General features: G+C 41.4%; 3 protein-coding genes across 3 annotated transcripts; 2 read left to right on the forward strand and 1 right to left on the reverse strand.

The window, feature by feature from the left end:
- Positions 1 to 686: 686 nt before the first annotated feature.
- rhbdl2 (rhomboid, veinlet-like 2 (Drosophila)) lies at positions 687 to 6,955 on the forward strand. Its single transcript, XM_076106759.1, has 8 exons — positions 687 to 1,123; positions 2,292 to 2,535; positions 3,343 to 3,491; positions 4,385 to 4,497; positions 4,711 to 4,811; positions 5,087 to 5,147; positions 5,225 to 5,286; positions 5,815 to 6,955. The coding sequence occupies exons 2-8, from the start codon at positions 2,305 to 2,307 to the stop codon at positions 5,992 to 5,994; spliced, it is 897 nt and encodes a 298-aa protein (XP_075962874.1). The 5' UTR covers positions 687 to 1,123; positions 2,292 to 2,304; the 3' UTR covers positions 5,995 to 6,955.
- Positions 6,956 to 9,500: 2,545 nt separating this feature from the next.
- Positions 9,501 to 10,931, forward strand: gja9a (gap junction protein alpha 9a). The gene has a single exon (XM_076106822.1). It carries the CDS (start codon positions 9,516 to 9,518, stop codon positions 10,929 to 10,931), a length of 1,416 nt encoding a protein of 471 aa, XP_075962937.1. The 5' UTR covers positions 9,501 to 9,515.
- A 1,151-nt stretch (positions 10,932 to 12,082) lies between these two features.
- Positions 12,083 to 13,610, reverse strand: LOC142965746 (c-Myc-binding protein-like). Its single transcript, XM_076106824.1, has 5 exons — positions 13,453 to 13,610; positions 12,991 to 13,063; positions 12,812 to 12,860; positions 12,491 to 12,620; positions 12,083 to 12,401 (listed from the first exon to the last, which is right to left on the reverse strand). Exons 1-5 carry the CDS (start codon positions 13,465 to 13,467, stop codon positions 12,360 to 12,362), a joined length of 309 nt encoding a protein of 102 aa, XP_075962939.1. The 5' UTR covers positions 13,468 to 13,610; the 3' UTR covers positions 12,083 to 12,359.
- Between the last annotated feature and the right edge of the window lie 374 nt (positions 13,611 to 13,984).

A 13,984-nucleotide genomic window follows, 5' to 3' on the forward strand; every position in this document is an offset into this window, starting at 1 on the left:
GTTTACATTTTTCCCCGAGCACCTAAAAGACGTCTCATCCATGTCGCCTTAAAAATTCAATTTAATCCACACAATCTCAACTAGAGCTGAAGCCGGTGCTTTTGTGAGACACTTTTCTAGCAAAAATGCCAAACTTGATTTATTTTTTTTCCTGTTTAAATCATTCCATGAAGTAGCTATTCTTGACTGTTAATGATCATAAGCAACTTGTTTTAAAGAAATTGTTCTCTCAAAGGGATTATATAATATAATTTTGATTAAAATATTAGTTGTCAAGTTGTGTATTGAAGAAATGACAATACCATGATTAATTAGCACCCTCGGGGTGATTAATACATCTGTTGAATCACCTGCTGATGACAAACATTTCATTCATGAATAAATGGGAGGCTGCATTTAAAAGTGCAGCATTTAACTCCGTTCCTTTGTTCTTGATTGTGGACTCTACCTCCACCGTGTGGTTCATGTAAGTCAATGCAACATTTATATCAAATTTGAACCTCCATGCACTTTACTGAATTAGGCGCTGTATACTATTTGAATATATGACACCGTGGATCAAAGACGGTTTCATTTTTTTTTTGCCGGGCTGTGTGAGTGGAGAGGTGGTGCGGGGAGGAGGAGGAGGAGGAGGAGAGAGATTATATAGATAATTGGTCGGTGACGTCACCGATCCCCAGGTGTGGCACGGGGAAGCAGGTAGACTTGTTTGTTGTCGCGCGCGCAGTTTGCAGCCAACAGGATTCGCGGTGTTTTCTGTGAAACTCACCTGTAAGTTGAGCTGAAGAGGGAATCACAAGTGGGCCGTCTGGACGGAGGAAGGAAGCGTGTTGCAGGAAAAAGCAATGAAAGGTCTATAATTATCTCCAAGTGGCTTCTCCTTCTTCTACGGATCCCTCTGCGACGGTCGGCCTGAAGGAGAAGCGACTCCGCGGCTTGTCTAAGAACATGGAGAAATGGTGTTGAACACGTTATCGTTGAGTATTTTGAACTCTAGCACTGTATATGAATTTATGCACGCTTCAGCTCACAAATTGAGCTGTTTGAGTTAGATTAGTGGAATCGACACTTCTGCGTTTGGGACTGCGTGGAGCCATCTGCACTCTTCCTGTGGAATATTTAGGTGAGTAAAGGCCAACGAATTCATTCAAAACTAATTATAGGAAACGTAACAATGTGGGACCCCTAACTACAATTTACATTAAGTTGTCAGGAATAGTTTTTTTTGTAACCCACAAAATCTGAGTATTTTCATGAGCAACGCCCAGTAAACAGGAAACGCTCATTATCATGCTGCTGTAACTGAATGCAGCTTACTATAAAAGGCTTTTTTTATACAGTATAGTTACTGCATTATCTACCAGCTTCTGTCCAATCACATTTCTGTGAATATTATTTAAAAATATATATAATCAAGTCTCAGCCCAGGTGTTAAAAGAAGTAATACTACTTCAGGTTTAGTGTAGTGTTGTGCAAAACATCTGCTTCTGTCAGTTGTATTTGAGCAAGGTCTTACTAAAGGAGTGCATTTAATTACACTAGTTTGAGCTTTCAGAGAGAGTATTTTAAAATCATGTAAACCTTGTACTACACTGTTTACATTGTAGTACTCTAACTCCTAACTCTGGGACACAGTGTAGACAATTGTACATGTTTTTAAAATATGTGGATGTAATTTAGTTTATAATCAGTGGAGCTGCAATAATCGTCAATAGTAGTATTTTCATAATAGAATAATATTAGGATGCCAAATATTTGCTGTTCACTTCTTTTTTTTTTAACTGAATATCTTTTGGGTTTTGGACAAAACAAGACACCTGAAGATTTTTAAATGGTATTTTTCATTATTTTCTCTTTTTTTATTCATACACAGAATGATTAATCCTACTGAAAATAAGCTGTTAGTTGCAGCTCTAGTTATCAGTTGTGTCTATTTCTAGGACAGAAATACTCGAGAGATTAGCCTGTGATAGATTTGTATTTATTTATGGTGATTGACTTCTAGGCACTTTAAACCATGAGAGAAGTCATTGATGTGTTTGAATATCAAGGATCAAAATCCTCCATCACAGTAAATGTCATTTTATATCTCAATAGTTGCCAGTTTATTAGGTACACCAAGCTAAAACTGATGCACTTGAACACAACTGGCCTTCCGATAAATCCTTCCTTCATGAAGGCTATAATGAGTTTTTGTTGAAGCTGTATGAGAGAGGTGTTGATTCATCTTTGTGGTTAAAATGGAGGCTGTCATTTCAACCCAACCGTTACTGTTTAATCTTCTGTGTAAGCTCTGGAGCAGTGATGGAGGACATCGACCTCGAGCAGCAGGAGCCGCTCCCTGTGGACCGAGACGGGCGACTGTTCGCGAATGCAGCCGACCAGCCCGACGGTGCCAGACAGATGGGATGCTGCGAGAAGTTCCAGCGGACTGTCTCCAGATGGATGCTTCCAAAAGACCACCAGAACAAGTACCTGGAACGGGCCAACTGCTGCCCGCCCCCCATCTTCATCATCCTCATCAGTATTGCAGAGGTAGCTGTTTGCCCTGAATGTACACGACACACATATTGCAGGAGCACTGGGACGATCAGTATGGATTCTGTGATCTAGTTGCAGCCTACATTTGTGTTAAATGCTGCCAGGGTGCTAATTACTGTATAGATTTGGGTGGGATAAATATTTGGGATAAATATTTACACAATGAGATTTTTGATAAATGATCATCAGTCATGTGGATCTAATGACTACGTGGGTAAAAGCTAATAATAAAACTGTAATGCAACTCTTAAAACCAGGGAAAGACGACACGTATGCCATATTATATACGATATCCTAAATAGGAGACAATATCTCTTCTCGTATCACAATATCCATACAATATCTAAATACTGCCCAGCCCCGGCAGTGAGCGGTCATTTTCTTCTTCTGAATGTCCTGACTCATAAAGTGCGGGGCTCACTAGCAGGCTGTGGACATGGTGTCAATGAAAACAGCAGTTTTGATGAGTCGTCGCTTTAGGTAAGACCCGGTGCAGTTGATCCTCACTGGTGGGGTTCAGAGATGCTGCTCCTGAATGTGCGAACAGAAAGCCGCTGTGTCTTTGTGACTTTTTAGATTCAGGTAAATAAAGTGTGGAATGTGGAGGATCAGTGGGTGATTTGTTGAAATAGCAGGAGGGGGGGGGGGGGCTGTGACCATCTTTATTTCCTCAGCTGTTTGGGATTTAGCTTTGACCCACATCCTGCTGCTGCTGCTGCCAACTTTAAAGTTAGACTTTTATATTTTTTAAATCTCGTTCTTCAAGACTAACCTGTGTGTATATTCTCTGCTCTTCGTCAGCTGTCAGTGTTCATCTACTACGCCGTGTGGAAGCCTCAGAAGCAGTGGGTGACCCTGGATGAAGGCATCTGGAAAAGCCCCCTGACATACAAGCCTGAGAAGCGGCAGGAAGCATGGCGCTTTATCTCCTACATGTTTGTCCACGCCGGGTAAGCACGGCCGGCCCCTTATTTTAGATACCTTAATTACACCTCGAAAGCTTGAGTCACATTGAGGTGTGGACGAAAACCCACAGACACGTTACAGTATCAACTGTCAGCCGTTGCGCCTCTTAATTTATTACAGCATTGCTGTGTTTTTGTATATATGTCGTCATGATTTTGACACCGTTTCTGCATTACCTCATAGTCACGGCGAGAAGCTGAGTGCTAGTAGCTTTTTATAGAGGTGCATGGAGGCCAGGCGATCATTGCCCCCCCCCCCCCCCCCCCCCCCCCCCAGTTGCCGGCACATCTGTCAAAACACGGCCAAAGTCACGTGACGTGGCAAGCATACAGTCTGAAAATAAGATCATGTGTACATAAGCCACAGGGCGGCAGGAAAACCAAAAACTCATGACTACACAGAAGCACACAGGAAACCTAGATGTGCAAAGAGGAACAGCGGTCACAGTCACTCACCCAACAGGATATTTGCTTTGAGGATACGGACGGTGATATTCTGTATTTTTCCCCCAACAAATCCCATAAAAAGACCAAAACCAACAATAATTGGTTATTCGTCTGTGCTGTGGACTCTTTGTTGTCCAAAAACTATTAAAAACACGACAATGAGCCGCACTGTTGCACAAGATGACATGTTCCTTTATTACAATGTTTTTTTTTTGAGTCAGTCAGAATCTGTTTTTGGGACCTGTGGGATTCGTTTACAATATCCAAACTATAGAAAAACAGTCTTGCCCGTTTAAAAGCCCTACATTGTATTGAAAGTTATCAACTATACTGCTGGGCTACGGGTGTTTGTGATATCCTGTCCGTCCCCTGTGGGACATTTCTCCTCCACCATGAAGTAAATCCTTCTTCTCTTCTCCGCCTGTCTCTAGTATCGAGCACATCGTGGGAAACCTGGTGATGCAGCTGCTGCTGGGCATCCCGCTGGAACTGGTCCACAAAGGATTTGAAGTGGGGATGGTTTACATGGCAGGCGTCCTTGCAGGTCACCTCTTCTTTTCTTATTTCATTTCTTTCTTTAAATGTGGCCTCTGTTGGTTACACAAGCAGCTCATGTTGGCAGGTCTTCATCTGTGTCTGTGCATGCCATCTTAACACCAACTCGTCTTGAAGTGGGTTTTTTTCCTGTTTGTGTCGGAGTACTTTCCGTCAGAGCTGCCACTGATTTTTATCACTGATACTTCCTGTTTCCCCTCAGGCTCGTTGGCCAGCTCCATCTTTGATCCCCTCAGTGCTTTGGTGGGAGCTTCTGGGGGTGTTTATGCCCTCATAGGAGGCTACTTTATGAACGCAGTGGTGGTGAGTTCAGTCTCAAGTGTTTACTTTTGTTGTTTATGTGTGAGAAGAGTGTTTTAGATCGTATACAATTTGACATATTAAGAGAATTGAATCATTTTAATCTTTATTTTGAACCTAAACTTTTGCAAAGAAAAGACAAGACTCCCGATTTTGTCTGATATACAGAATTAAAAACATTGAAAACTATTATTTCACTGTCTAAAGGTTAGCTGATAGCACAACGTGTGAACAGTACACTAACATTTTTTGAAATACATGTCGTATTCATTTCACAGAATTTCCGAGAGATGATTCCTCTTCTTGGAATATTTCGTATCCTCGCCATAGTGATATTTGGTATGTTGTTATTTTTTCTAACTGCTGAGATCACACTTTTTAATAATCTTACGTTTAATACTGGTTTCTTTCTCCAGTCGGCACAGATTTTGGATTTGCCTTCTACAGAAGATTCGTCACAGACGAGGCTGATATGAAGGTATGCTTTTCCTTCCCCTGTGCAGCAGAGGAGTTGAGCAGAATAAAAAAATAAAAAACTTGCTCGACCTTTTCAGATCAGCTAACCTCCCCCAAGCTGACAGTGTGTGGTGATGGATGTAGTGTGCTTGTGGCTACAGGCAACATTAGCAGCTCTTGCTGGGACTTGATTATCCTTCCAGATAAATACGTCTCTGTGTGGGCACGAACTAATGAACAAAGACTGAATACCAACACACATTAAACACAAACCAGTTCTTTTTTAAAATCGGTAATCCACATTGAGAAATAGCGAGCCTTGTCCTTTGACTCCATAGTTTCAGTTTTGAGTATCTTCTTCCTGTTTTGATGAGCCTAATTCCTTGTTATCTCCTCCCCCCCTCCCTGACTCTTTGTTTAGGCTGTTAAACTGGTTCTGCAAGTATTTTGGGTGTGAGGTCGGATGACGGCAGTCTGTGTTCCATTTAATTTGGGTAATTAGTTCCTTCAGGCTAACTCTGGAAGCTCACTTCATCTTCTCCCCTCCCAGGTGTCTTTTGTGGCCCATTTTGGAGGAATCGCGGCCGGGATGACCATCGGCTACGTCTTCTTCAGCGACTACAATAAGAAGCTAATCAAAGACCCCCGGTTCTGGCTGTGTATAGTTGGATATGTCTTGTTCTTGGTCTTTGCTGTGTGCTTTAACGTCTTCCTGAGCCCAGCAGCGTAGGACCATAAAGCTGCACTCCCCTTTTGTTTTGAAAAGGTAACACTAAACACCTTCATGTCACTCTCTCAGGAAGCTGTATTTTACTGATGTGCTGAAGCGTTTCAGTGAAAAGTTGCTTTTCAGTGACTTTTGTAAAAATGCACAGGGTATTTTTTTTACTATCTGATTGTCTTCTTTTTAGAGCTGAATTAGTGAGTTTGAGGGGGAAGAGTGCCTCCTGCTGTTCATGTGTAACATTGCAGAAGGCATGTTTTATATCTTCAGACAACGTGGAGCAAAACGTGCATTAAATGAGCGATTCATTTAGAAGGGAATTAAATGTTATCTGTACATTTTAATGTGTTTTTCATATTTTAGAGTTTTTAGACCTCTTTGGCCTTTTTGGTTATCAGGAAATAAATGAACACACTGGTCCCATTTCATGTCATTTTTCTTTAATAGAAATAAATGTTCAAACTGTTCAATTGAATTCATTTTATGCATATTTTCTGTTGAATCATCAAGGACTCTTATGGGAATGCGTCTTACATGTGGTGAAATATTCACCATGTGAAACAGAAGAAAGAGATGAAAGCGTTTATAAGGAAGTCTCAGGCCATGGCTTAATGCCACGTTATTGTTTCAGCCACATCCTGTTGACAAGACGGGACTAATTACATGTCATTTTGTAAAACTGTTGATTCATTTTCCCGTCATGCTGATTGTTTTTCAACCTTGGAAGTACTTAACTTTGTTGGGATGCTTTTTGTTAAGTCTATAAATGAAAACTTTAATATTACTGGTCTGAGGAGGGCATCGTGTGCAGTTTGTAATTCAGAAATAGAGCTCATGTTAGAAAATGTACTTTATTTATTTAAAGCCACAGGTGAACTATGACCAGCGACCAATCAGAAACCTCCTACACTTGGTTATACATTTCCACAGCTCAATGTCCTTTTAAATAAAATGTTTTTTAAATATATTTTTTGTCAAATTGAATCTGAGTTTTTCTGATAAATATATAAATAATGAACAGTGAAGACTACATTTCCAATGGTCGTCCAATTCATTGCCGATAAGCACATAACACAGTGTGTGTGCAGCGGCCTGCTGTTTGATGCTGCAGGGACTCCCTTACATGTTGTAATTGTACCTGAATGTTGCCGCATGCTTTCTACAGTATGTGGAAAGTTCTATAGTTTCTAAACATAGCCCATCAATATAACTTAGTGCATCAATATTCAATTATCGTGTGCATGTTTGCCTGGACCCCGAAACAGTGTATGTTGTCCTATGTAGTCCAGCAATCGAAAGATCTGTTGTCACTGGACAACACTGCTGAAACATCAGGATTTCAGCTCTTCTATCTTAAACGTAATATTTGCTGGTAAGCTATCATTGCTGTAGTGTTTTTGTATTTCTTATTGAAAGTGTGTAGCTTCATATTAAAGAGTTGATAAGGATCTTTCTTTAAAGTCCTGAAAGTAACTGTGTTTCTTAATTTGGTTTGGTAAGCCCAACGGTCCTTCAACTTGTGAACATCTAGTCACGAAGTTAAAGTGACAATCTTATAAAACGCATTGTTGTATGATAATTATTTAAAACTTAAATACCGGACTTTTGCTGATGAGAACTGAAGCAAATTGTAACGCGATGTTTTAAGACAAAAAAAGTAATTTGTCTGATATGGTTTCTTGACAACTATAGTTCAATAAACTACTTTAAAATTCATAAAACCACACTTGCTCCTTCTCCATCATGGAATATGTGGAATCTATGAATATATATATATACTATAATATATATATATATATACACACATATATATATATATATATATATATATATAAACACATAGGGTCAAACGTTTAATATATTTATATATATATATATATCATTTATATATATCAGTGTGTTCACAGCCTGGGGTTGAAGTACAAGAAAGAAAATAGATTTTCCTGATTGAAAAAGGGAAAATAACATTGTGATTCTCCCAACATGTCCTCCCAGTATGACCCCCCTGCACCCTTAATGTGTTTGTACCAGACGGGTTTGAATCAATCCTGCCTGTGCTGTGCAGAGAGAGAGGTCAGAAGTGAAAAGTTCAGCTTCCTGAATCTTGTCAATCAAATATTCCCACTCTGTAAAGCTACAGAACAATTAACAAACATTTCACATCACGGGTTGTGAAGCTGCAATATCACGACTGGCCTCAGACAACAAGCATATTCATCACACACAGAGGCATTTAAAGGTATTTAGAATTTGGACGGTGTGTGCAGTTGGCAAGTACTCTAATCCATTGTGATAGATTTCTATAATTACATCCAGAGAGGAGCAGCAAACTCAAACATGATGTTGAATTGATTACTTTGCTATAGTAGAAAACTATTGATTGTACAAGGCCTGGTTGGATAACTGACTGGTATTGATAATGTGGGGATCCCAACCACGGGGACTGTTTCTTTTTCTTTGTTTGCACAAATGTAGCAATCAGACTCCAACAAATCCTAAGCATGTAGTCTGGACTTGCAAAGCATCTATTTGGAAACAGCTTAGTTATTTACACACACACCTAATCTACACACCCGCATGAACCACAATAACATATGTTCAGTGAGTTATGTCTGCAGTATGAAAAAAAGACAAAAACAACATCCCTGACCTGCAAATATTGAGGTCGATATCAATGTTAGAACCGGTTACAGCCTGTCATTGTGAGGCCATGATCTAAATGCATCTGCGAAGCTGTTGGTATTGACTTTCTCTGGTCAGAGTAGTGTTGGCAACCTTCCCTCAACAGCTCAGTTGTTCCCTCTTTTTTTTTTTTTTTCGGCAACACTGAGGGAGAGGCGGGTCACTTGGGTTTGGGTGATGTACAGGGACTCATGTGGAGGGTGGTAACAATTTAAAGAAACTTTTTGGCGACCGCGCCAGGGCTGCATGACCCGAGGAAATTTGAGTCACCACCGGCAGTCTGTCCACGCCGCTGCAAGCTAAACGGCATGTGCACAGAACTCTGCCCTGGTTTATATGATGCCACAGCTGGAATGGTTTGATTGAGACACAACTGGATAGCTGACCAGCCAAGGGAACATATCACTGGATGAACAACTCTACTTTAAATATATATGTTTAAATATTTTTGCAAATATGTGACATTGTGCACGTTTGCTTCACAAGCTTCCTCCCAGCTGATGTTTCCCTTTTCCAATTGAGAGGTACTGTAATTTGTTGATACTTCCTTTGTTACTGGGAAATCTGAATTCATATTTTCACTAGTTTTTCTGTTTTTTGTTGTTGTTTTACTACAAATTTTGTTCTTTCATATTGTGTTAATCTGAAAAGTTTGCTTATATTGTCAACATGCCTTATTTGCTTTTTGTCTTAAAATCGAATTGATCTATACTGTACTTCTTGTCACTTTCGTTGTACTATCACCTTCATATGACAATTTTAAACTGTTTCAGCAGATTTTCTCTCCTAATTATTTCATCTCTCTCTGTCACTGGCTTCCTACCAGTCATCGTGGCAGAGTGAAGATGGGGGACTGGAACTTCCTCGGGGGGGTTTTGGAGGAGGTGCACATCCATTCCACTATGGTCGGCAAGATCTGGCTCACCATCCTGTTCATCTTCCGCATGCTGGTCCTCGGCGTGGCGGCCGAGGACGTGTGGAACGACGAGCAGGCCGACTTCATATGCAACACCGAGCAGCCTGGATGCAGGAATGTGTGCTACGACCACGCTTTCCCAATCTCCCTCATCCGCTACTGGGTGCTGCAGATCATTTTCGTGTCTTCCCCCTCGCTGGTTTACATGGGCCACGCTCTCTACAGGCTGCGGGCGCTGGAGAAGGCCCGGCAGAAGAAGAAGGCTCTGCTGCGGAAGGAGCTGGAGTTTGTCGACGTGGAGCTGGCCGAAGCCAGGAAGAGGATCGAGCGGGAGATGAAACAGCTGGATCAGGGGAAGCTGAACAAAGCTCCTCTGAGGGGCTCTCTGCTGCGTACATACGTGGCGCACGTCTTCACCCGCTCCGTCGTGGAAGTGGCCTTCATGACGGGCCAGTACCTCCTCTATGGCTTTCACCTCCATCCGCTCTTCAAGTGTGAGCGGGACCCTTGTCCCAATGCTGTGGACTGTTACGTTTCCAGACCGACGGAGAAAAGTGTCTTCATGATGTTCATGCAATGCATCGCTGCAATCTCCCTCTTCCTGAACATCTTGGAGATCACCCACCTGGGTTACAAGAAGATGAAAAAGGGCATCTTGGACTACCCTCACTTGAGGGACGAGAGAGATGAACTCGATGACTATGCCAACAGGTGTAAGAAGGAATCTGTCGTGCCAATATGCACCAGTGCACCCCGAAGGGTAACGATTGCCTCTGCACCCAGTGACTACCACCTCTTGCTGGAGAGGATGCAGGGCACAGTAATGTACCCGAACCTTATCAAACCTTCAACTTGTCTACCTCTTCAGAGCGAGCTGACCACTCGGCACGATTTGGATGATTCCAGATGTTGTAACTGCACCTTGACCACCAACGAACCCTGCTCTCCGTGCTGCGACTCCCTGATTCATCCACACAGTAAAGAGGATGGCGGCAGTGAAAGAGGGAGTCCAGACTCTCCAAAACGCACACAGAAGGCGGCCGACACCTCCTCCGCCCCCACGCTGCCACTAAGTGCCTCGAGCAGGCCGAGCAGGGGTCACGGCTCTTTCAAGTGCGCCACAGTGTTGGACGGTAAAAGCTCTGAGGCGGATTCGTGCGAGGTTGCAAAAGCCAGCCGTGGAACACAGTCAGATGGCAGACATGAGAGCCGACCCTCCAGCCCGGAGTCACTGGATGACTCCAGCTCAGGATCCGCGCACAACCACAGACCCCCTTCCTCCAACTGCAAAACATCGATGGCAAGTAACGCAAGCAGCAGACGAGCGGCAGACCTGCAAATCTAAACTTTCACACGGTTTCCTTACAGCAACCCATGTCACAGGTGTATTGACTCGACCGTCATATCCACATTAAGGATTTCACACTAAGCTGCCTCCAATCTGGTGAGAGTTTGCTCATATTCTGTCAGTCTAAATAACGTGAAAAGCCTAAACACCCCATTGTAGTTCAACTAATGGAACTGACATTGCTTTTGGTTACATCCTACAATAGTAAACAGAAGACTTTGTATAGTGTGTTTTATATTGTTATATATTATATATATATAAAACTGTTTTTGGAATAAACCTGTATTCTATTGTGACTGACTGCATGTACTGCTACTCAATTAGCATGAAAACTAGATTCAACCAAACATCTATAATACAAGACCAGGAAGAAGTGGTGTTTTTCATTGTAGTGTGACAAATAAACATTGAATATAATTTCACTATAAGAGTGCATTTTGGCTACAGCACTTGCTCTTTAGGCTGGCCACTATTCTGTTTTCTCCATACATATTTAATTATGTTATTTTGACAAGTCTCATACTTTTTAAAATGTTGCACGGCCGACTTGTGACGGGCAAACTGTCTGTCCCATAGCAATGCGTACATTTGAACCATGAAGTCAAACTAAACAAAAACATCCAGATATTTTTGGAGAAAAGAATATTTAGTCTGAAGTTTGCAGTTAAATTTCATCTCTGCATGTTTTGGGGAGATTTAGTCTTCACGAGTCAATAATCAGATAACATTCGCAGCAACAAGAAAGCTGTTGGATTACTGTTGATAGTTTTGAATCTAAAATGATTAAATCTGATTAAACCAGATGTGCTCTGGTCCCCAATGTCTCCAAAATATTATCACTCTCATTTACATACTTGTTTTGTTCATTTTGCATCAGAGTAGAAAGTAATGAACGTTATAATAAACATACAAAATCCCATCATAATAATAAAAGGCCTGACTGATGCATTAGAAATGAGTTCAATCAGTGATACGACAACGATTACAAGACGAGAAGTGCTTTATTTTAGGGAATAAAGTACGAGTGTGTCTTTGTCACACACGGTCATGTGGCTCTGGACAGAGGTATGATTGTTTATAACTATGCCAGAAAAATTTAAACATTTTCTTTTTAAATAGACCCTTCAAAAAATGACAAGCCCCATGTCTTAAATGAATACTTTATTAAGGGTGAAGTATTTCTTTTTAAGATCTGACTTTTTCAGCCATATAGACGGGCGATTCCTCAGTAAAGCTAAAGATTAAACAAACTAGGAACAAACTTATATACATACATGTACAGAATAAGTTAAATTCTAAGAAACCGTAGAAAAGAAGATTTACAAAAACAGGTGCCTAAAAAGTTCTCTGCCTTCACGTAATAGTGTTGTCGTGTCCTGAAAGCAAAATAAATCTACATCGATGAAGCCAGAGCGCCGCTGTGGTCTAGTCAGCTGTGGCTCCATCTTCAGGTTCATAGCGCTGCAGCTGCAGAGATGGAGGAGAAAGAGCATCTACGTTTAGGTGTGTTGCCTGAAATGACACATAACTCACGGTGAGAACCGGGCGAAACGTACCCTTGATTTGAGGTCTTTGTTTTCCTCTGCCAGACGTGCACACCTCTGCCTCAAGTCAATCACCTCCTGCTGTAGAGCCTCCGCGTCTGCTGAAGTCTGACCACCAGAATTGAGATGCTCCTTCACAAATCTGGGAGGGAGTTGGTTAAAGAAGCCACAGCAAGCAGTGGCCTCCTTTATTAACTTGTGAACATTTCTCTTTATATTTTGTTGGGTGCAGGAATGAGTTCAGTCCCGAGAGGCTCAACTCACTACCTACTAGACAAAAGAGACAATTTCTGCAACCACCCGATGGTTCAGCTCGTGTGTGTAGAAGGATACTCCAGAGCATTGTTGGGCTTTTCGGGCTGCTCATACAAAGACACTAGAACTGGAATATAAAAACAAAGAGTTAAATAAAATTGCATAAATAGGGTTGGATATCAAATGTCAAGTGAGTCAAGTATTTGACTCTTTCAAACAATACTTTGCCCTTATTAGTAAGACCAACAATGCCTTACCACTGGTCAGACTGTCAACAACACCAGCCTTCTCCAAGTATCTCCTAAACTGTTCCCTTTTGGGGTCTGGAGCCTGCAGGAAGAAAAAAAACATCCATTTTATTACCAACAAAACTGTATTTTAATGTCCTTTAATGTCCTGCTTGTTAGTCCTTTTCAAAGTTAAGAGTAAACGTTGTTAACGTCAGACATAAAACAATTGTGAAATTATGACCTGCAGGAGAAAATGTTAGAAAATTGTAGTTGGTTTATTGACATTATCTTTCCTTAAGTGCATCAACAAACATTTACAACACGAGTTGTCACACGTGGTACATCGACTCCCTGATGAGCACCTTGTCACCTGACGTTAGCTTAGCCACTCTTAGTTTAGCTAAAGGCTAAAGTTAGTAACGTTAAATAAGAAACTGTTTCGGCTAAACATTAATGTCAGACAAAGTGGACAGTAGCAAACACACTTACTCTATAATGTGCCATAGTGACGGTTGACTTTCTTCTTGTAGTCACTGCTTTTGGGTCCCGCTTAATTCCGCAAAAACCTACTTTTGAAACGCAGGTAAACTCGTTAAGTTTCGTTTATGCAACGGGTCTGATGAGTTAGATGCTGCCTTCAGGTATGCCTCGTAAAAACAACAGTGTATCTCACGTAATGATTGATGAGAGCAAAAAACCCTCATTGGCAGTTGGTTGGGCGCTGGACTCATTACCTCAGTATTTCTACATATCTCAAAGTCCTGGCTATACTCCTCGAGAGAATAATCACAGCTCTAACTCAAGTGTGTCTTAATAAATTACATGCTATTGAATAGATAAAACATGATGCCTGAACCTTGAACACGATTAATTCCGACATTGTAGAAAGACACTGAATGTCTTCCGTTTAGTTGATTTCTGGCGCCATCTGCTGGTCATATCGCAGAACACCAGCGCTGCCCACTTTCTAATCGGCTCATTTTTAGCAACCTTCTTCAAATGCTAACTTTTTTTTACCACA

This window comes from Anarhichas minor, unplaced genomic scaffold, assembly GCF_050575085.1.
Source record: "Anarhichas minor isolate MPS153535 unplaced genomic scaffold, ASM5057508v1 ptg000035l, whole genome shotgun sequence".
NCBI lineage: Eukaryota > Metazoa > Chordata > Actinopteri > Perciformes > Anarhichadidae > Anarhichas > Anarhichas minor.

What these genes read in the sequence shown, in the direction of transcription:
- rhbdl2 (XM_076106759.1), top strand. Translation starts at nt 2,305, where the DNA reads ATGGAGGACATCGACCTCGAGCAGCAGGAGCCGCTCCCTGTGGACCGA. An exon ending in CATGGCAGGCGTCCTTGCAG is followed by an intron (nt 4,498 to 4,710) that starts GTCACCTCTTCT and finishes GTTTCCCCTCAG; the next exon opens with GCTCGTTGGCCAGCTCCATC. An exon ending in CAGACGAGGCTGATATGAAG is followed by an intron (nt 5,287 to 5,814) that starts GTATGCTTTTCC and finishes CTCCCCTCCCAG; the next exon opens with GTGTCTTTTGTGGCCCATTT.
- gja9a (XM_076106822.1), top strand. Translation starts at nt 9,516, where the DNA reads ATGGGGGACTGGAACTTCCTCGGGGGGGTTTTGGAGGAGGTGCACATC.
- LOC142965746 (XM_076106824.1), bottom strand. An exon ending in AAGCCCAACAATGCTCTGGA is followed by an intron (nt 12,621 to 12,811) that starts GTATCCTTCTAC and finishes ACTCCCTCCCAG; the next exon opens with ATTTGTGAAGGAGCATCTCA. An exon ending in ACAAAGACCTCAAATCAAGG is followed by an intron (nt 12,402 to 12,490) that starts GTACGTTTCGCC and finishes CCATCTCTGCAG; the next exon opens with CTGCAGCGCTATGAACCTGA.